A 15,068-nucleotide genomic window follows, 5' to 3' on the forward strand; every position below is an offset into this window, starting at 1 on the left:
TCTGGGCCACTGGTCCATGCCACTGGGCTCGGGAAAGTAAACCCACAGGCAAAATGATGGAAATTTGATTTGAAAATTTGGGCACATCTTAGAAGTACTGAATACACACAAATATACTATGGAGTAAAAAAAAGAAAAATCAACATTTGGGAGGAACATGGAGGGACTGGAGGGGAAGAAGTGTGGAGAGGGATTTGATCAAAACACTAATGTGTTTAATATATACATGCATGAATATTAAGTAAAACATTGAAAAAACAGTAAAGGAAAGTGAGCATTCACACATGTTTACAATCATGAAAGATTCTGAGCTTGTCTTGTTGAAGGCTGACCTCTCCTGTCATAGGGAAGAGTCTGGAAGGACCCACCTGTGGTGCACTCTTGTAAAACCAGCTATCAAGAGGTAGAGGCAGGGTTGGAGGGTGGGGTGGGGGTTGTAGATTTCAAGTCAGTCTGTCCTACATAACGAGAGCTAAAAGATGTGTAAAAAAGATGTGCTAACAAGCATACCAAATGAGAGAGGAAAAAGGTGGCCCCATCTAGCATCAAGCAGGAACAAAGACTGGTCCTACCGATCATTGGGTTTGTCCTCCAGCTCCACTTTCCTGGGCAAGGCTTTGCAGGAGGAAGTGGGAAATATCTTCCTCTAACAACTTGCATGGCACTGGGGCTGAGCATGTTATATTTCTCGAGTGGCCTTGAAATTGCAGTGATGGGGAAGGGTCCTGGGAACTAATTCTGCACCAAACAACTACACACACCTCATCCTCAGGTGATTTTAATGAAGAAGACAGGGGACTGAGTTTGTAGGAACTAAGATAGGGCCCCCAGGGTGGTCTCTTTGGGAACAGGGAGGCATAGCATCTAATATAAACTTCTGTGATGCTAAGCTAATGCTGGCCTTGCTTATGAGTTGCCCCTTGGGTAGTTTCCAGAAATGGAAGGGAAGGTAGGGTTTGTGGAAGGGGTTGAAGTTCTGAGCTAGCTAGTGGCAGCAGGGAGAGCAGAGAGTGGCACAGAGAGCTAAGAAGCATTTTCTCTCTGGCTCTTCTCTTCCACCACCCTCCTCCCCATAGGCAGTGAGAGCTGAAATCTCTGGTTTCATTTGTTCTTCATGGATCCCAGAGGATTTATGGGGTTATAATGCATTACTTTAAATGTTTCAAAAACACTAATGGAAATCCTAATACATCTGTTTTTTGCTTTTTCCATACCCAGTTATGGATGGGTTTGATTAATAAATCATGGGGAAATGAATTAATTATTCCATGGTGATTACAATCTCTTTGGCAGACAACATACTTCAAGACAAGAAGAACTGGGTGGAGGTGGCAGATAGAGGAAGATTTTGCTGCAATGATGACCAGGTTGGAAACTGACCCAGAGCCTGAAGGATGTTTTCCATCCCAGAGCATCTCCCAGAAGGGGTCCACAGAGTATTGAGCTGCCTGGCACTGTGGATGTAGTGGGGTGGGCGTGGTAGGGGCAGAGGAGGGGCTACTTCCTTTTGTCCCCATCTTTACAGACTCAGGAAGTCATTAGGTGAGAGTAAGAGATGATGACTCTTGTCCGTCGGGAGAGTCATGGGGCCCAAGGCAGACTCTGACACTGAAAATCACCTCAAATTCCTAGCTCTGCGGTCATTGTGTCCCCTGAAGAAACAGAAAGTGACAAAGCACCAGAACGGACAAGGGGCTTCTGAATGCCATTTTCAGAACTTCTAATTCAGGAAGTTTGAGATGAGACCAAGGATTTGCATGTCTAAGAAGGTGCCAGCTGCTGCTGCTGCTACTTCTGGTGCTGCACAAAGGGGGCCACACCCTAACAGGCCCTCTTTTTTGCTCACCCCAATTTGCTTCTGTTTCTCTCTTCCACGATTTTTCTTTTCACATTCCCACCCTCAATGCCTCTCTCCCCTTCTCGGCCTTCCTCTTCCCTTCTTTTCCCTACTGAAGGCCCAAGTGACTCCCATCCCATGTGACTTTCTTTTCTAGTAAGGGAGAAGTGTTGCTTTTCTTAAAAATTGAGAACTCAAGGAGACAGTAGGAAGCACTTGTCTACCCCTCCTGCTTTCTGGCTGACAGGTCAGTTGTGAGATGTGTGGGACAGTACAGGCTAGCTAGGACATGAGGTTCCCATAGCTGAGAGAGTTGCCAGGGGCTAGTTCAGCCTGGCCTGGACTCCATGTGACAGACAGCAGGTCAAATTTTATGCTCCTGTGCCCAGAGGGAGGGCAGAGGACATGCAGTCATACACAGGTTAGCCCTTGGGCACATGTTAAGTTCCATACCCCAATTTGATCAGGACAGATGTTCTCATTTCTGGAGCTAAGGTTGGAGCCTGGGCTGTGGTGACTCTAGTAAGCCAGGTTTACCATCTGCACTCAATGGTCCAAATAAAAAGACTTAATAGAGAAAGCAGAAAAGGAGAGATAGTCAATGTGGCTTCATAGGGAAGATGAACAAAGAGGTCTAGTAACTCCCCTACTGCCTGTCAAGTGCATGTCTCAGGGCCTAACCTGAGTTTTAGGTTTAAACAGAGAACCAGAGGTGCGTAGAACTAGCCAATCTCCATTAAGGCACTGTCCTGCCCCTCATCTTTGTCTCAGCTCCAATCTCTCTTGCCAGAGAGTCTGCCAAACTACCAATCTCTTTCTAGGAGCATTTTCCCTTCTAGCTAAACCAGACGTCAGCCTTTTCCTTCTCCCAGTTCCTGGAGGTTCCTGGGAAGACTCACTTCCTTGGGGTCCAATTGCCTTAATAGTCTAAAGCCAAAGAGAAGGGCTCAAGTGTCTGTGTAGATTCTCTTCACTCCTGCCTGGAACATTACATTCTCGGACTTGACTAAGTGTGACCCAAGTCCACTGGAGGATGTATGAGCCACCTATCACTGAACCCTATGTTTATGGCTGCTCATTGGTCAGGTGAGGGATAGGGGGAGATGACTAATCTTGCTAGTTTGTCCATGACTGCGAATGAGTTCCCAGGACACACAACCTTTAGTACTGGAGCCAGGAAAGTCCTTAGGGGAATAGGAAATTGGGCACTCCTCAGAGTCCCTCAGGACTAGAAACTTTGCATTTCTACCAAGATCCCAGATGAGAAAGCTGCTGGACTTTGAGAGCTGCTCCTTAAGTGTTCCCAAGAACTGAGGATTGTGGCCCTGGAGTCTTCTTCAGATGACAGGCCCTGGGCAGGGCCAAAGTCAAGCCTCCCGACTGGAATTAGCAGTTAGGAATGTAGGTGGGTCCTCAGAGAAGGACAGCCATGGTGTTGGAGGTTAGAGGAAGAGGATTGGTGGGAAAGAGGGGATCAGGAGTGAGAAGACATCAGAGCCAGTGCTGTATGTAGGGGCATGCCCCAGTGGCTGCAGTCTGGGGCTCCTCACTGTGGAATAAGCTAGAGTCTTGGGAACAAGTGAAGTTAAGTTAAGAAAAAAAGTGCTCCCCAGGACTGGGTACTACTGGAGCAACTGGTTCTAGGAAAGAATTAGGAAGGAAAACAGTAATAATTGGGGTCAGATCAAATGTGGTACTTAAGTTGTTAACATGTGAAATAGTGCATTGGATATATCTATTTCTTTTCTTTGATTTATAGTTTGGGGACAGCTTGGTGTGGGTCACAATGAAGAGCTTGGATAGGGCAACAGTGGAGCCTCCATACCCCTGAATATTACCAACTTCAAATTCTGAAAATACTCATAGGGTCTGGAACCTGGGTGGGATGTGGCCCCACGTGACTGTTGGTTGCATAAAAGTGAATATAAACACAAGAGTTTTTAAGACTGTAGAGTCAGCCATTTCTGGAATCCATTTATTTGGTGCTTGGCTATGCACAGAGAGATTTCTCACAGAGCAAACTTGGGCATCCTAGACCCACAGTCAGAGTCTGACATTCTAAGCTTCTCATCCAAGTGTCTCTGACAACGGGTGTTTGGCCGATCCCCTTGTTGTCTTGGCTGGCCTCCACCCTTGTGTGTCTACCCTGCCAGGAAACTTCTGGGAGTCTTGGAATAGACGATTTGTCTCATAAATAAATTCAGTTATCTGTTATTTGGCACCTACTGTTTCATTTTTCTGCCAGATGATCACCATGTCTCTTGAACAGATACAACCGAAGTGCATGCTGGATGTGGACCCAGTGGTGCCCTTCTCATAGAATAAACATGGAATGGATCCTTGCTGAGGGGAGAAGCACGATAAATGCATAAAACATCTCTTTCCCTAAAGGGTCATGCTTGTCTTCCTAATTTCGTTACCCTCAGGGTTGGTCTTTATCCAGGCTCTCTGTCCCTTCATTCAAATAACATTTCTGAACCCACCTCAGCCAAAATCGGGTCAGCTTGTACTCCAGCCATGATAAGCTTCCCTTATTCCCACCTACTTAATTTCATTGAGAGGTGAGTCGAATCTAGGGGACATTGAAGCAAATGTTTGGGAGTGAACCATCTTTCCACTTGTATGTTCATGGGTTTATGAGTCTTGTCTCTGATAAGCCACAGACAGGTGTTCATGCAAAGACTTGATGATTAGCAACAGACTTCTTTAAAAGACTTTTAAACCTGATGCCTTGCAGTCCTAGAATCATCATGAGCCAGATGAGATGAATCAAGGTTTACAGCTCTATATTTTGATGTCTACGAAATATACATCTCAGGTATCTGTTCATTTAGGGCGTTACAGAAATCTCAAATGGCCAATGCTGAATCCCAGTTGATTCTTGTTATTGTGATATCATTGCCCTCATCTCCTCATCGGTGGAGAACACCTACAAAAGTCTGTAAGAGGCAGGAGGTGGCACTGAATTCAGGGACATGAAAAAGCGCAGCTGCCTCCCTAGGGAATATGTCTTGTGAGGAGTGCTGAGATGAGCCAGGAGGGAGGTAGATAAGATAGAAATTGGCTCAGTCCCCACTCCCCTCTACCCCTCCCCCCTCCCTAGTCTTCTCTCTTCAAGCCCTGCTAGCATGACAAGCACCTGGGCATTCCTCACCCTGGCATCTGGGGTGACACAGAGCAGCGTGGAGTCCTGCCCATCCCCTGGTACAAAGCAGAGCCAGGTTGATGGCTGAGGTGTGAAGTTGCGTGACTCACTTGTAGCATGAGTTTGCCTCACTTCCCCTGGCCTGTGCTGCTTTGTTTGCTTGTTTCTGCCTGAGGCTCTGTATGGCTGGGGAGGAGCCAGTCAGCCATTTCCCAGAGGGAAAAAGAGTATTTGATTGACAGCATAGAGATCAACCTAGACCTGCCACTTTCAGCTCCTTAAACTTGGGAGAGCTATCTCACGTGTGGATTTCCCTCTCTTTAAGATGCCTAGGTCTTTGGAGATCTTTGCTCTTTGGCATGTCATAAGCATCAGTGACAAGGAGTACACCTGAAATCTTATTAGAAAGAATCTTAAACCTGCTCCAGATTCACTGAACCTGAAACTGCCTTCACGAAGATGTGGACAGATGAGGAAGTGTGGCTTCATACTTAATACTCCATACTCCATAGCCTTTGGCCTTGAGCTTCTCTGTGCTAAAGAGTTCCAGAATTTTGTCTCTATAAATGTGCAGCTGTGGGCCGAGCTTTGCTCTAGAGGGTTTTCCCCATTTCTACATGTGTAGTGTGCTATCCCTTCCCTGCAGTAGCTCTCAAGGTAGCAACATGATATTTGATGAATTTTAGGAGTTCTTGCTCTGTGAGTCAACATCTTCTATGGTGTTAATCTAAAGGCTCAGTCAGGGACAGCCAGCTGGAATGTGCTATCTCAGATTGTTGGATACTTGCTCTCCAAGGCCATGATCAGATGCTCCAATCATTAAGAGCATGCCCACTAATTAGGGAGACGATTCAGGAGTCAAGCTCATGCCTTCTATGCAGACCCAGTACATACACACAGAATTGTCTTTATCTTGCACATTGCCAGACAGAGAGCAGGGGGGGAAAGATGCAAATGGCACCCAGGATTCCCTGCAGCGAGGGCTTTGTGTGAGGTGGAAACCAGCCACCGCTCCTCAGTCAATCTTAGCTCTTTCAGTCTTTCTTTGGTGTGAACATATGCTCTGGGCTGAGTGTGAGCCTAGTGTTCCCCTGTAAGTGCAGATGAGGCTGTCGCTGAGTGAGAGCCAGAGACTGCATTTGGTACCCAGCCCAAAGAAACAGAGACTGGTTCCATTTCTAGAATTAAACAACAACAGCAGCAGTAACAACAACAACGAAATACCTGACTGTGTCCATCTCATGAAGAGAATTTAGGGGGACTCCGGCACAACGTCTTCCTAGGGACTTTAGTTACTAGCCACATACCTTAGTGTAATAATAGTAGAACCTCAAGTAAAAGGAGCTTGTCTCTCCTGGGTCTCCTCCTCCTCACACATTTCCAACTGGCACTATCAATAGGGTTTTGAATGAAGGAGGTCAAGGAAGGTTCTAGATAGGAGCTCAATCTTTCTTTTAACTGGGATTTTTTTTTCATGATACCTTTTCAGGTTTCTGAGTCCATCCTAATACTGAATAGCCAAGCTGCTAGCTGAACCCAGAGATAGAAGAAGAGACTACCTGGTGGGGCTGGCTCCTGTGCTCTGTGTGTTCCTTTGGAGCTGGGGATGACAGTATACTCAAAGTAGACTCAAGGAATAAATAAATGGGAAGACAGTGCCCTAAAGCTGAGGGTGTGAGGAGATTATGTCACCATGCAGACTCAGACTCACATGTTGTCACACACATAACAATGTGTCCATTTCTTTCTGTAGGCAAATAGTTCATACCATAAATGATGTGAGACATCTTAAAGGAAACATGAACACTTAGTGCATAATATAAATACTGAGTACAAAATCAGACCATGGGAAATATAAATTAGTGGCGCAGGTCAGCTTGGATGACATCTTTGTGATCGTCTCTGGAATGGTGGTCTTCAGCAGATGCTGGGGTCGGGCTGTAGTAGACTACACGTAATTTAGACTAGAAATGTAGTTTTATCCCTCAAGTCATGGACAACACACAGATAACACAGCAGAGTCCTACTGCACTTATCAGAAAAAGTGCCTGGAGGTTCCACGTGACCTGGGGCATACTGTGAGCATCTCCCATGGCCTGGCTCCGCACCTAGGCGGGCCCGTGTGAATGGTGCCAGCATGTTTCCCAGTAAGGAGATTCCCTGTATGCACACTGCTGCCTGTGCATTCATGTTGCGGTCTCCATCTTAGAATCGGCTTCTGTGTATCGTCTGGGTGGTGGGATGAAGAGGAACCAGGGGCTTGGAGTCTAGTGGATGTTAAAGGGACATGACAGCAGTGCTGTGTGATGCATGCTCGTGGGAGACCCCGATTGGGTCGTCTGTGTTTAATTTCAGTTGGCAGTTCTTTGAAGACTTTGACCAGAGGTTTCTTCGGTATCTAAGCCTAGAGGGGAGTAGTTCCTATAAAAGCACTGCTGGCGGAACTTCATGGCTTCTCGTTCCTCCACAAACTTTTGGAGTGGTGGCAGCAGCAACAGCACCAGTGGTTTGGGGCGGGATGCTTGGGCTCCAGAGAAAGCCCTAGTATTCGCAGTCATTTGTGGCTATCCTGGTGGGTGATGTGAAAGCTTCGTCATCGCAGCATCTGGGTCCCTCTTGGATATATCGGATGGTGTGCTGCAAAGACCGCACACCTTGATTTGATTCTTCTGTGCCAGACAGACCCATGCTGGACAAAAGTAGACAAATATAGGTCAGACAAGCCTCAATGGCTACACCTGGGTCTGAATCCCAGAGCCATCCCTTGATACTCACTAATTTCCCTTGGAGTAATTTAAACAGATCTGAGACTCAGATTCCTTCCATCTATAAAGTGGAGCTTCGAGTGCTTTGTTCTGACTTGGAAGCAACGAGTGGGACCTGAAAATAAGCCATTGGTTCTTTTGCTTACAAACAAGGCACTTATCACATATTAGCTTCTGGGCATTTGATTCTAATCCCTGCCCTAGTCCTAGAAGTCCATCTTTGCTCATCACTCAAAACCCCTTTCCCTCCTCCGCTTACCCTCTCATTTAATTCTCTGTCCCTATCCCACTCCCTAGAAAGGAATCCTCTGCTATCAGCCCACTGTCCTACCTCTTTAATTTCATCACCACCACTCAGCACTCAGGCCTTGTACATCTCATCAGCCACTCCACACATAGCACTCATCTGATCCTTCCCAACTGCTCACTGATAAAGGCTCATTGCTGAGACTCGTGACCTTTCCTGAGGCTTCAGTGCCTCTGAAACACAACACGGCCCGGCCCGACGCCGTGGCTCATCTTCCTTTGTCCTCTTTGGCACCTCCATTATGGTGCTCCCTTATTATTACTGGGAACTGTCACCTGGGCTACCTAATCTGTGTTCCTCGTTTCATCCTCTAAGCCCAGGCCTGGCCCACAGCTCTGACCAGGTCTCCCATGGGCCAGAGGCTTGGAATACTTTTTCATAAAGAGCCAGAAAGTCAGTAGTTCAGACTTGTTAAGCTATCTAGTCCCTGGTTGAATTATACAACCCCTCTACTACTGCATAGAGCAGCTGGGGCTAATAACAGAAGTCAAGGAATGAACTGAGAGCCAATGAGGCTTTACTTACAAAAATAAGAGGCAGGCCAGATTTGGTTAGAGGCTGTATCTGCCAGTGCCCAGTCATATAGGAAGTCTAGCTCCAATGCCTACTGGCTTTATTGCATTGCTCAGGTGGGTTAATCACTATGCTCCTTGTAATCCAAATGTCAACATCTGTGCTGCTGCTGCTGCTGCTGCTGCTGATGATGGTGATGATGATGATGAATAGGAGGAGGAGGAAGAAAAAGGGGCAGGAAGAGGAGAGGGGAGTTGTTCCATGATTCTTTTCTCAAAGCATTGATAGCATGGTGAAATGGAATAGCCACAGTCCCTAGAGCCTGGCTCCGAGAGTCATAATGTCCCTCCCCATGTCCCCTTTCTCCCCCAATCTCTGCAGTCTCCCCCTTTTCCTCAGCCTCTTCTGTCTCTACAATCTCATCCACTGTTATGTCTTCGACTCTGCCTCCAGCTCCATGCCTGATCTGTTTTCTTAGCTTGAGCAATGCACACACTTAACCCCTGTTATGTAGTCCTGCTCATACACTCTGTTCTTGAGAGAAACAGGAATCATTTGGATTAAACATGGCTTCCCCTGACCTCTCTTGTTCTGGGAATGGAGACACTTTCTTAGCCTTTGCCATAGCCTGTCCTTGAAAGGAAAGCAGGATGAGGCCCCATTTTGTTAGGCTGTCTCTGCTCCCGCTCATCCCCATTTTATAGCTATCATTTCTCTCTGAACTTTTGTTACCCAGAACTTGCACTTTCTGGGTGTTCTCCCCATCTCTGAGCCTGTACCTTTCGACTCATTTCATTCATACTGCTAAGTTACCCCAGGGTTGGGGGTATGGCCATTCTTCAGTCTGTAATGTCAACATCGTACCACACTGAGGACCAGGAGCCTCACTAAGTGTTAAGAGTCCTGGTTGGGCTGCACTCAAGATCCCTAAGTCTAATATATCTGATTAGCTTTCCTGAGCTCCCTAATTATTTAATCTCTGCAGTCTTTCTCTTTCCAGGCTAACCTGGCCTATGCCATCTCTAGCTGTCAAGTTCTTATCTCTTTCTCAGGGCCAAGCCAGAAATCTGAATCCCTCCCTCCCCACACCCTCCCCCACACCTTTGGCCAGATACATAGGCCTTGCTTCCAGCCAGGGGCTCTGTGCTCACTCCAGCTTTCAAAGCTTATGCAAGACTGGAATGCATTATCTGTGCACTTTTATCTGTGGAACTTATCTCCTGGAATGCATTTTCCTGTGCACTTTTGTGAATCGGTGTGCACTTGCAATATCTCTCTCCTTAGACTAGAAATCCCTGGAGAGACTTGAGAGATACTTGGCTGTTCATATAGCCCTAGCACTGTGTCTGTTCCGGGAATGGGCTTGCCAAACAACTGTGGGTGCCCTTTTACCCAGCGAACCTTTGAGCAGACATAGCAGCAGCGTGGGCAGAGAAGAGAGGTTACCTATTTGAAAAAGCAAAAGCAGAGGAACAAGTTTCACTTTCCAGGGCTCCGGGCCATAAGCCTTGTTGTATACCTTTGGGTCTTGATAGCAGTGTTGTGGGCATGCTTGTTTTTGTGGGTAATAGTTTCATGATGGGTGTGTGCAAGTGTGAGGGAAGCCATAGGGTGGCATGTGATTAGATTAAGGTGTCTATGAGGGACTCATGCTAATGTATACATTGAATATCTGTGTACAATGGCGAAGGGATGTATCTATGTATGCGTAGTGCATTCATATGTCAACATGACAAAGGAGGCAATCTGTGTGCATGTGTGTTTGCTGAGTTGTAGGATGTGTGTCGTAGAGGCCAGGGAGTGTGTGTGTGTGTGTGTGTGTGTGTGTGTGTATGTGTTTGAGGGTAGGGATTGTCTTAAATTTGCAAATAGACGAGAGTCTTTACTTGACTTTGCCTGGTAACTTATCTTTATGGGACATGCCTGAGAAGTAAAAATAAATAAAAATAAAATGAAGCAAACAGTCCTGGAAACACAGTGGCCAAGAGATAAAAATCAAAGCAAGGAGGTCTTGCTTTGTACACTGTTGAGCTATAAAAAGAAGCCAGTCATCCTGAAACTTTCTGGGCAGCCTCCGAGGTTTAGCACCAGTTGCCCTCTTGCCTCTGGAGAACTGGCATACTGCAGAGCAAGGGCTGGCAGACCACAGCTCTGTCCTATGGCAGATCAGGAATGTGACCTCCTTAACTCTGGGGCAGGGTGGAGCAGGTCCTATCTGCCTCATCTTGCACAGTCTCTGAAGGTTGTGGGAGGGGATGTGGCATTGGGCTCTGAAGTCAGGAGTCTGCCTCTTTTTCCTTGACCCCACTCTGATTGCTGAGAACTGGCTAAACCAGTTACAATCTGCCATAAATCATAAATAAAGTTGGCGATTATACTGAGGCCAAAGGTTGCAGAATGCAAGGGAATTGGCACCAATCATTTTGGAGAGACAGTGTTGGGCACCAAGGGAAATGTTCACAGAAAGTACTAATGTGTGGTTCAGTAGTAAACATACTGAACACGCAGTGTCCTGCATAAGTGGAACATGTGTGGAAGGGGGATCTGGGTTCCGGTCCTCTCACTCTGTCTTGTGTTGCCCTCTCTAGGGATCTTTCAGCTGCACTACTTGATCTAAGCTTCCATTATAAAGGGAAAGAAAGGGACTTGCCCAAGGTCACAGGAGAGCATATAGCCCCACAGTGAGTGAGAGGCTGCTGGAGCAGTCATGCTAAGCTGTTACACTGGACTACTCCACTGCAGGGAATAATGGGGAGAGAAGGTAATGGTGAGCCGGTGGCTTTGAGGATCTCCCACACACAAAGTTTGAAGGCCGGAGAAAGTGCTGTTGGAATGACTGGGTTCCACGGAGAACACACCGTGTAGCCCCTAAATCTGAAAATCCAGCCGAGTCTGAGTGAAAGCCTGGCATTTGGGAGTGGCTTCCATTCCCATTGCTTCTGAAAACAAAACAAATCACTCTTAATATTGTGACCATGCTGGGGAGATTGCTCAATGGTAGAACACTTGCTACATGCACGAGGTCCTGGTTCCTGCCCCAGCACCACATAGGCAGAATTGATCATAAGCTTTTAAGAGTGTCTGTCTGAAAGGAAGGGTCCCCCACTGTCCCGGGTCAGCTAGCAGCTTGATGACAGGGGCTTGCCTGAGTGCCCTTTGCCTTGCTTGACTACTATCAGTGACATCCTTCAAGGATACAGTCAGGACTGATTATACTACCTCCACTTTACAGACCTGGAGACAAGTATGGAGAAAGGAAGTAACTTTCTCTAGATCACGCAAATAGGAAGGCACAAACAAGATCCAAGCAAGATGGTTTAGAATTTCGTCCCCGTCCTGGTATCGAACTAAGGTATAGGTTTTGTAGTTGTTGTTGTTTTTGAAATCCGAGACAGGGTTTTTCTGAGTAGCTCTGGCTGTCCTGGAGCTCACTCTATAGACCAGGCTGGTCTCAAATTCATAGATTCATCTGCCTCTGCTTCCTGAGTGTATCACCACCGCCTGGCTTTATTGACCTATTTTTTAAATAAAATTTTAACTACATTATTAATTATTATGTACCTGTGAATACCTGTGCATGTGCGAGCATGTGTGTGTGTGTGTGTGTGTGTGTGTGTGTGTATTAGCATGTGTGAGAGCATGACTCAGTGCAGAAAGTAGAAGTCAGAGGATAACTTCCAAAGGTCAATTCTCCCCTCCCACCCTGTGGGTCTCTGGGGTTGAACTCAGGGCATCAGGCTTAGCAGCAGGTGTCTTTTCCTACTGAGCCACCTCACTGGCCTGGAACTGTTGAGCTTCAGTTGAACACAGGATGGATGTGGAGGACAAGGAGCTTAGCGTTGGATATATCAAATCTCTGATACCAATTCTTATCACTTTCTATGCTGCAGCTAGAGTGATCTTTTGGAGACAGACTCAGTTAAGGCCTTACAAATCCTTGCTTGAAAAAAAAAAAAAAACAACAGAGCCAGGTGGTGGAGGCGCACACCTTTAATCCCAACACTCTGGAGACAGAGCCAAACAAATCTCAATGAGTTTGAGGCCATCCTGGTCTACAGAACAAGTTTCAGGATAGACAGGGCTACAAAGAGAAACCCACACAAGGAATTTATCCAACAGCAATTTATTTTCATTAAAATAATGGCCAACTTATTCAAGAAGGCTCTTGGAGTCTGTGCCGGCCTGGGCCTCTGTCTGCCCGCTGCCTGCTCTACTCTTTTAGCCCTCATTCTTAGTTCTTCTCTGCCATCTTGTTCCTTTTAGACATGTACCCAGTTCCTCTCCTGAAAAACTCTCTAATCAAACCCCCTTCCCCTTGGTGCTCAGCCTGCTATCACCCTGGGAAACCTGTGACTCCACCTACCAGGTTGGTGTCCCTGTTGGAAGGTCCCTTTCCTTCCTAGTCCTCTGCTCACTTCCTCATTACACTGCTGTTAGTCTGTGTGGCTAATGTCCCTCACCTGACAGTGAATTCTCCCACCTGATCTTTACAGCATCTCTGGTACCTCAACCCAGAGCCTGACTCCTTCCCATTGGAGCCTTCTTTGCTTCAAAGCTTTATGATATAAAGAACGAACTGATTCTTGGCATGACTGGCTTTGAGAGACAACCATGAAGTCCAAGTTTGGATTCCAGGTGGCCTTATTCTCCCAGGCTACTTGTCTAACAGCAATACTTAACCTTTATGAGAACCTAATCAGTTACAAAGAGTCTTTCCCGTCTTCCCACTCTCTGGCCTATTTAGTGAGAGTAGAGAGTAGTCTCCTCATTTCTAAGGCTAAAAAACGAAGAGGCTCAACATGTGCACTCCATCCGTGGTCACCCAACTAAGGGGCGTGGATGCCCGGTGTGGGTCCTGTGGGGATTCTGGAGTCTCCTTCCCTCCATCATCTCTCTTGTACTCAACCTGCTTCTGTATTCTCTCCGCTCTGAGGGCCAGATGTAGTCTCCAATAAAAGAGTCATTATTTCCTTCTTCCATCTCAGCAAGAACCTTTGCTCCCTTGCTTCCTGACCAAAGGGGAGTGTAAGCTGCACCCACCTGCAGGTCCCAACCCACCTTGGGAGGAGGGTATGAAGAGCAAACTGAATGCTACTCCACTTTCAGTCCCTGGCGAAGAGCTGCTATTGAACTTTGGGTTGTAAGGGCCAGCCCATTGCTGCCCTTTCGGCTTCACCTCTGTGTCAGAGCCTTACAGGTAGCTCTTGTGTTGTTCCATGCAGTCAACTGAGCCACTTGCCTGGCTGTGATATATGACTTGGCCAAGGAAAACCCAAGCCAGTCTCTAGATTTCAGGACCACTGAGACTGGTCTGGGCATGTGTGTTGGATGCATCTGTCTTTGTGAGGAGCAGGGTAGGGGCACTGCTGAGGGAAGCAGGCTCTGTCCCACCTGACAGATTCAGGGAGGAGGCAAGAGAGAAAGGCCATTCTGGATGGTTCTGCTCTGCTTGTTCCACACAGCCCAGTTCACACACCTCCAGGCATGCAAGGCCATTAGCAGCTACTGGGGAACTTTCCATACTTTCCCCATGCTGGCGCCACTCCCCCACCCTTCTGTACAACAAAATCAAGATGGGCTCTTTTGTCTTATGTTCTGTACTGAAGGGATAATGCTCCTGTGTGTGTGTGTGTGTGTGTGTGTGTGTGTGTGTGTGTGTGTGTGTGATGGCAAGTGGAATCATTGTGGCCTATTAGGGGAAGAAGGAATAGTAGAGAAAATGGTCCCTAAAAAGAAAGCATCCACCCTACATTGTCCTGGTTTATCTCCCATATTATACTAACCTGAGCCTATACTTCTAGAATCCTTGGCTGAGGAGCGGTCATACACTCAGCTGCCCATGCAGTCCTGGCTTGTCCCTGCCAGTCTGAGCATTCTTCACCACCTTGCTAGGCAGGTCTTAAGTGCACTCACCTGGTCTTAGTGAGGCATTCTGTGTGTGGGGCTTCATGTCCAGGGTCCTCAGGTTCACAGCCGCATATGCCACCTGCATCCTTTTGTCCATGGCCTCACTAAAAGTCCAGCTTTTCAAGAGGTACCTCGATATTGAAGGAATACCAGGCGAGCCAGAACAGCAGGCTCAGGGCTAGGATCAGAGATCCTGTGTAGACAAAGAAGTCCCAGTAGTTTAGCGTTGCAAAGATCCCCAGCAGCAAAAGGACCAGGCCCACGGCGTCGCTCAAAAGAGCCACAATGAGGAAAAATACACAGCGCCCGAGATGGCATCTTGTACAAGGTCTACCCAGGAGCATTGCCCAGGAGCAGCGGGAGGAGCCCGGCTGCACTCCTGGGGGTGATTTGCATGGGAGGTGGCAGTCCTGTGCTGTCTCTCCCTCTGGGTGTGAGCAAATGCATGAGCTGGTGCGTCTTGGAACAAGAAGGAAGTACACGTGGGTCCTCCTTTATGAGCGTAGCAGCCAGTGGGGCAGGATATTTCTTAACTGTTTCACGGTTCAGGAATGATCCCAACCCAAACAGTATGACATCACTGCTCGTTGGACT

At 47.2% G+C, this 15,068-nt stretch overlaps 1 protein-coding gene across 1 annotated transcript; it reads right to left on the reverse strand.

Moving 5' to 3' along the window:
• Positions 1-14,578: 14,578 nt before the first annotated feature.
• On the reverse strand, positions 14,579-14,818 carry Tmem238l (transmembrane protein 238 like). The gene has a single exon (XM_052195701.1). It carries the CDS (start codon positions 14,816-14,818, stop codon positions 14,579-14,581), a length of 240 nt encoding a protein of 79 aa, XP_052051661.1.
• Positions 14,819-15,068: the final 250 nt, after the last annotated feature.

The sequence above is a fragment of the Apodemus sylvaticus genome, chromosome 10, assembly GCF_947179515.1.
Source record: "Apodemus sylvaticus chromosome 10, mApoSyl1.1, whole genome shotgun sequence".
Lineage (NCBI taxonomy): Eukaryota > Metazoa > Chordata > Mammalia > Rodentia > Muridae > Apodemus > Apodemus sylvaticus.

Bases quoted from the DNA above. Each gene is read 5' to 3' on its own strand.
- Tmem238l (XM_052195701.1), bottom strand. From the start codon at position 14,818: ATGCTCCTGGGTAGACCTTGTACAAGATGCCATCTCGGGCGCTGTGTA.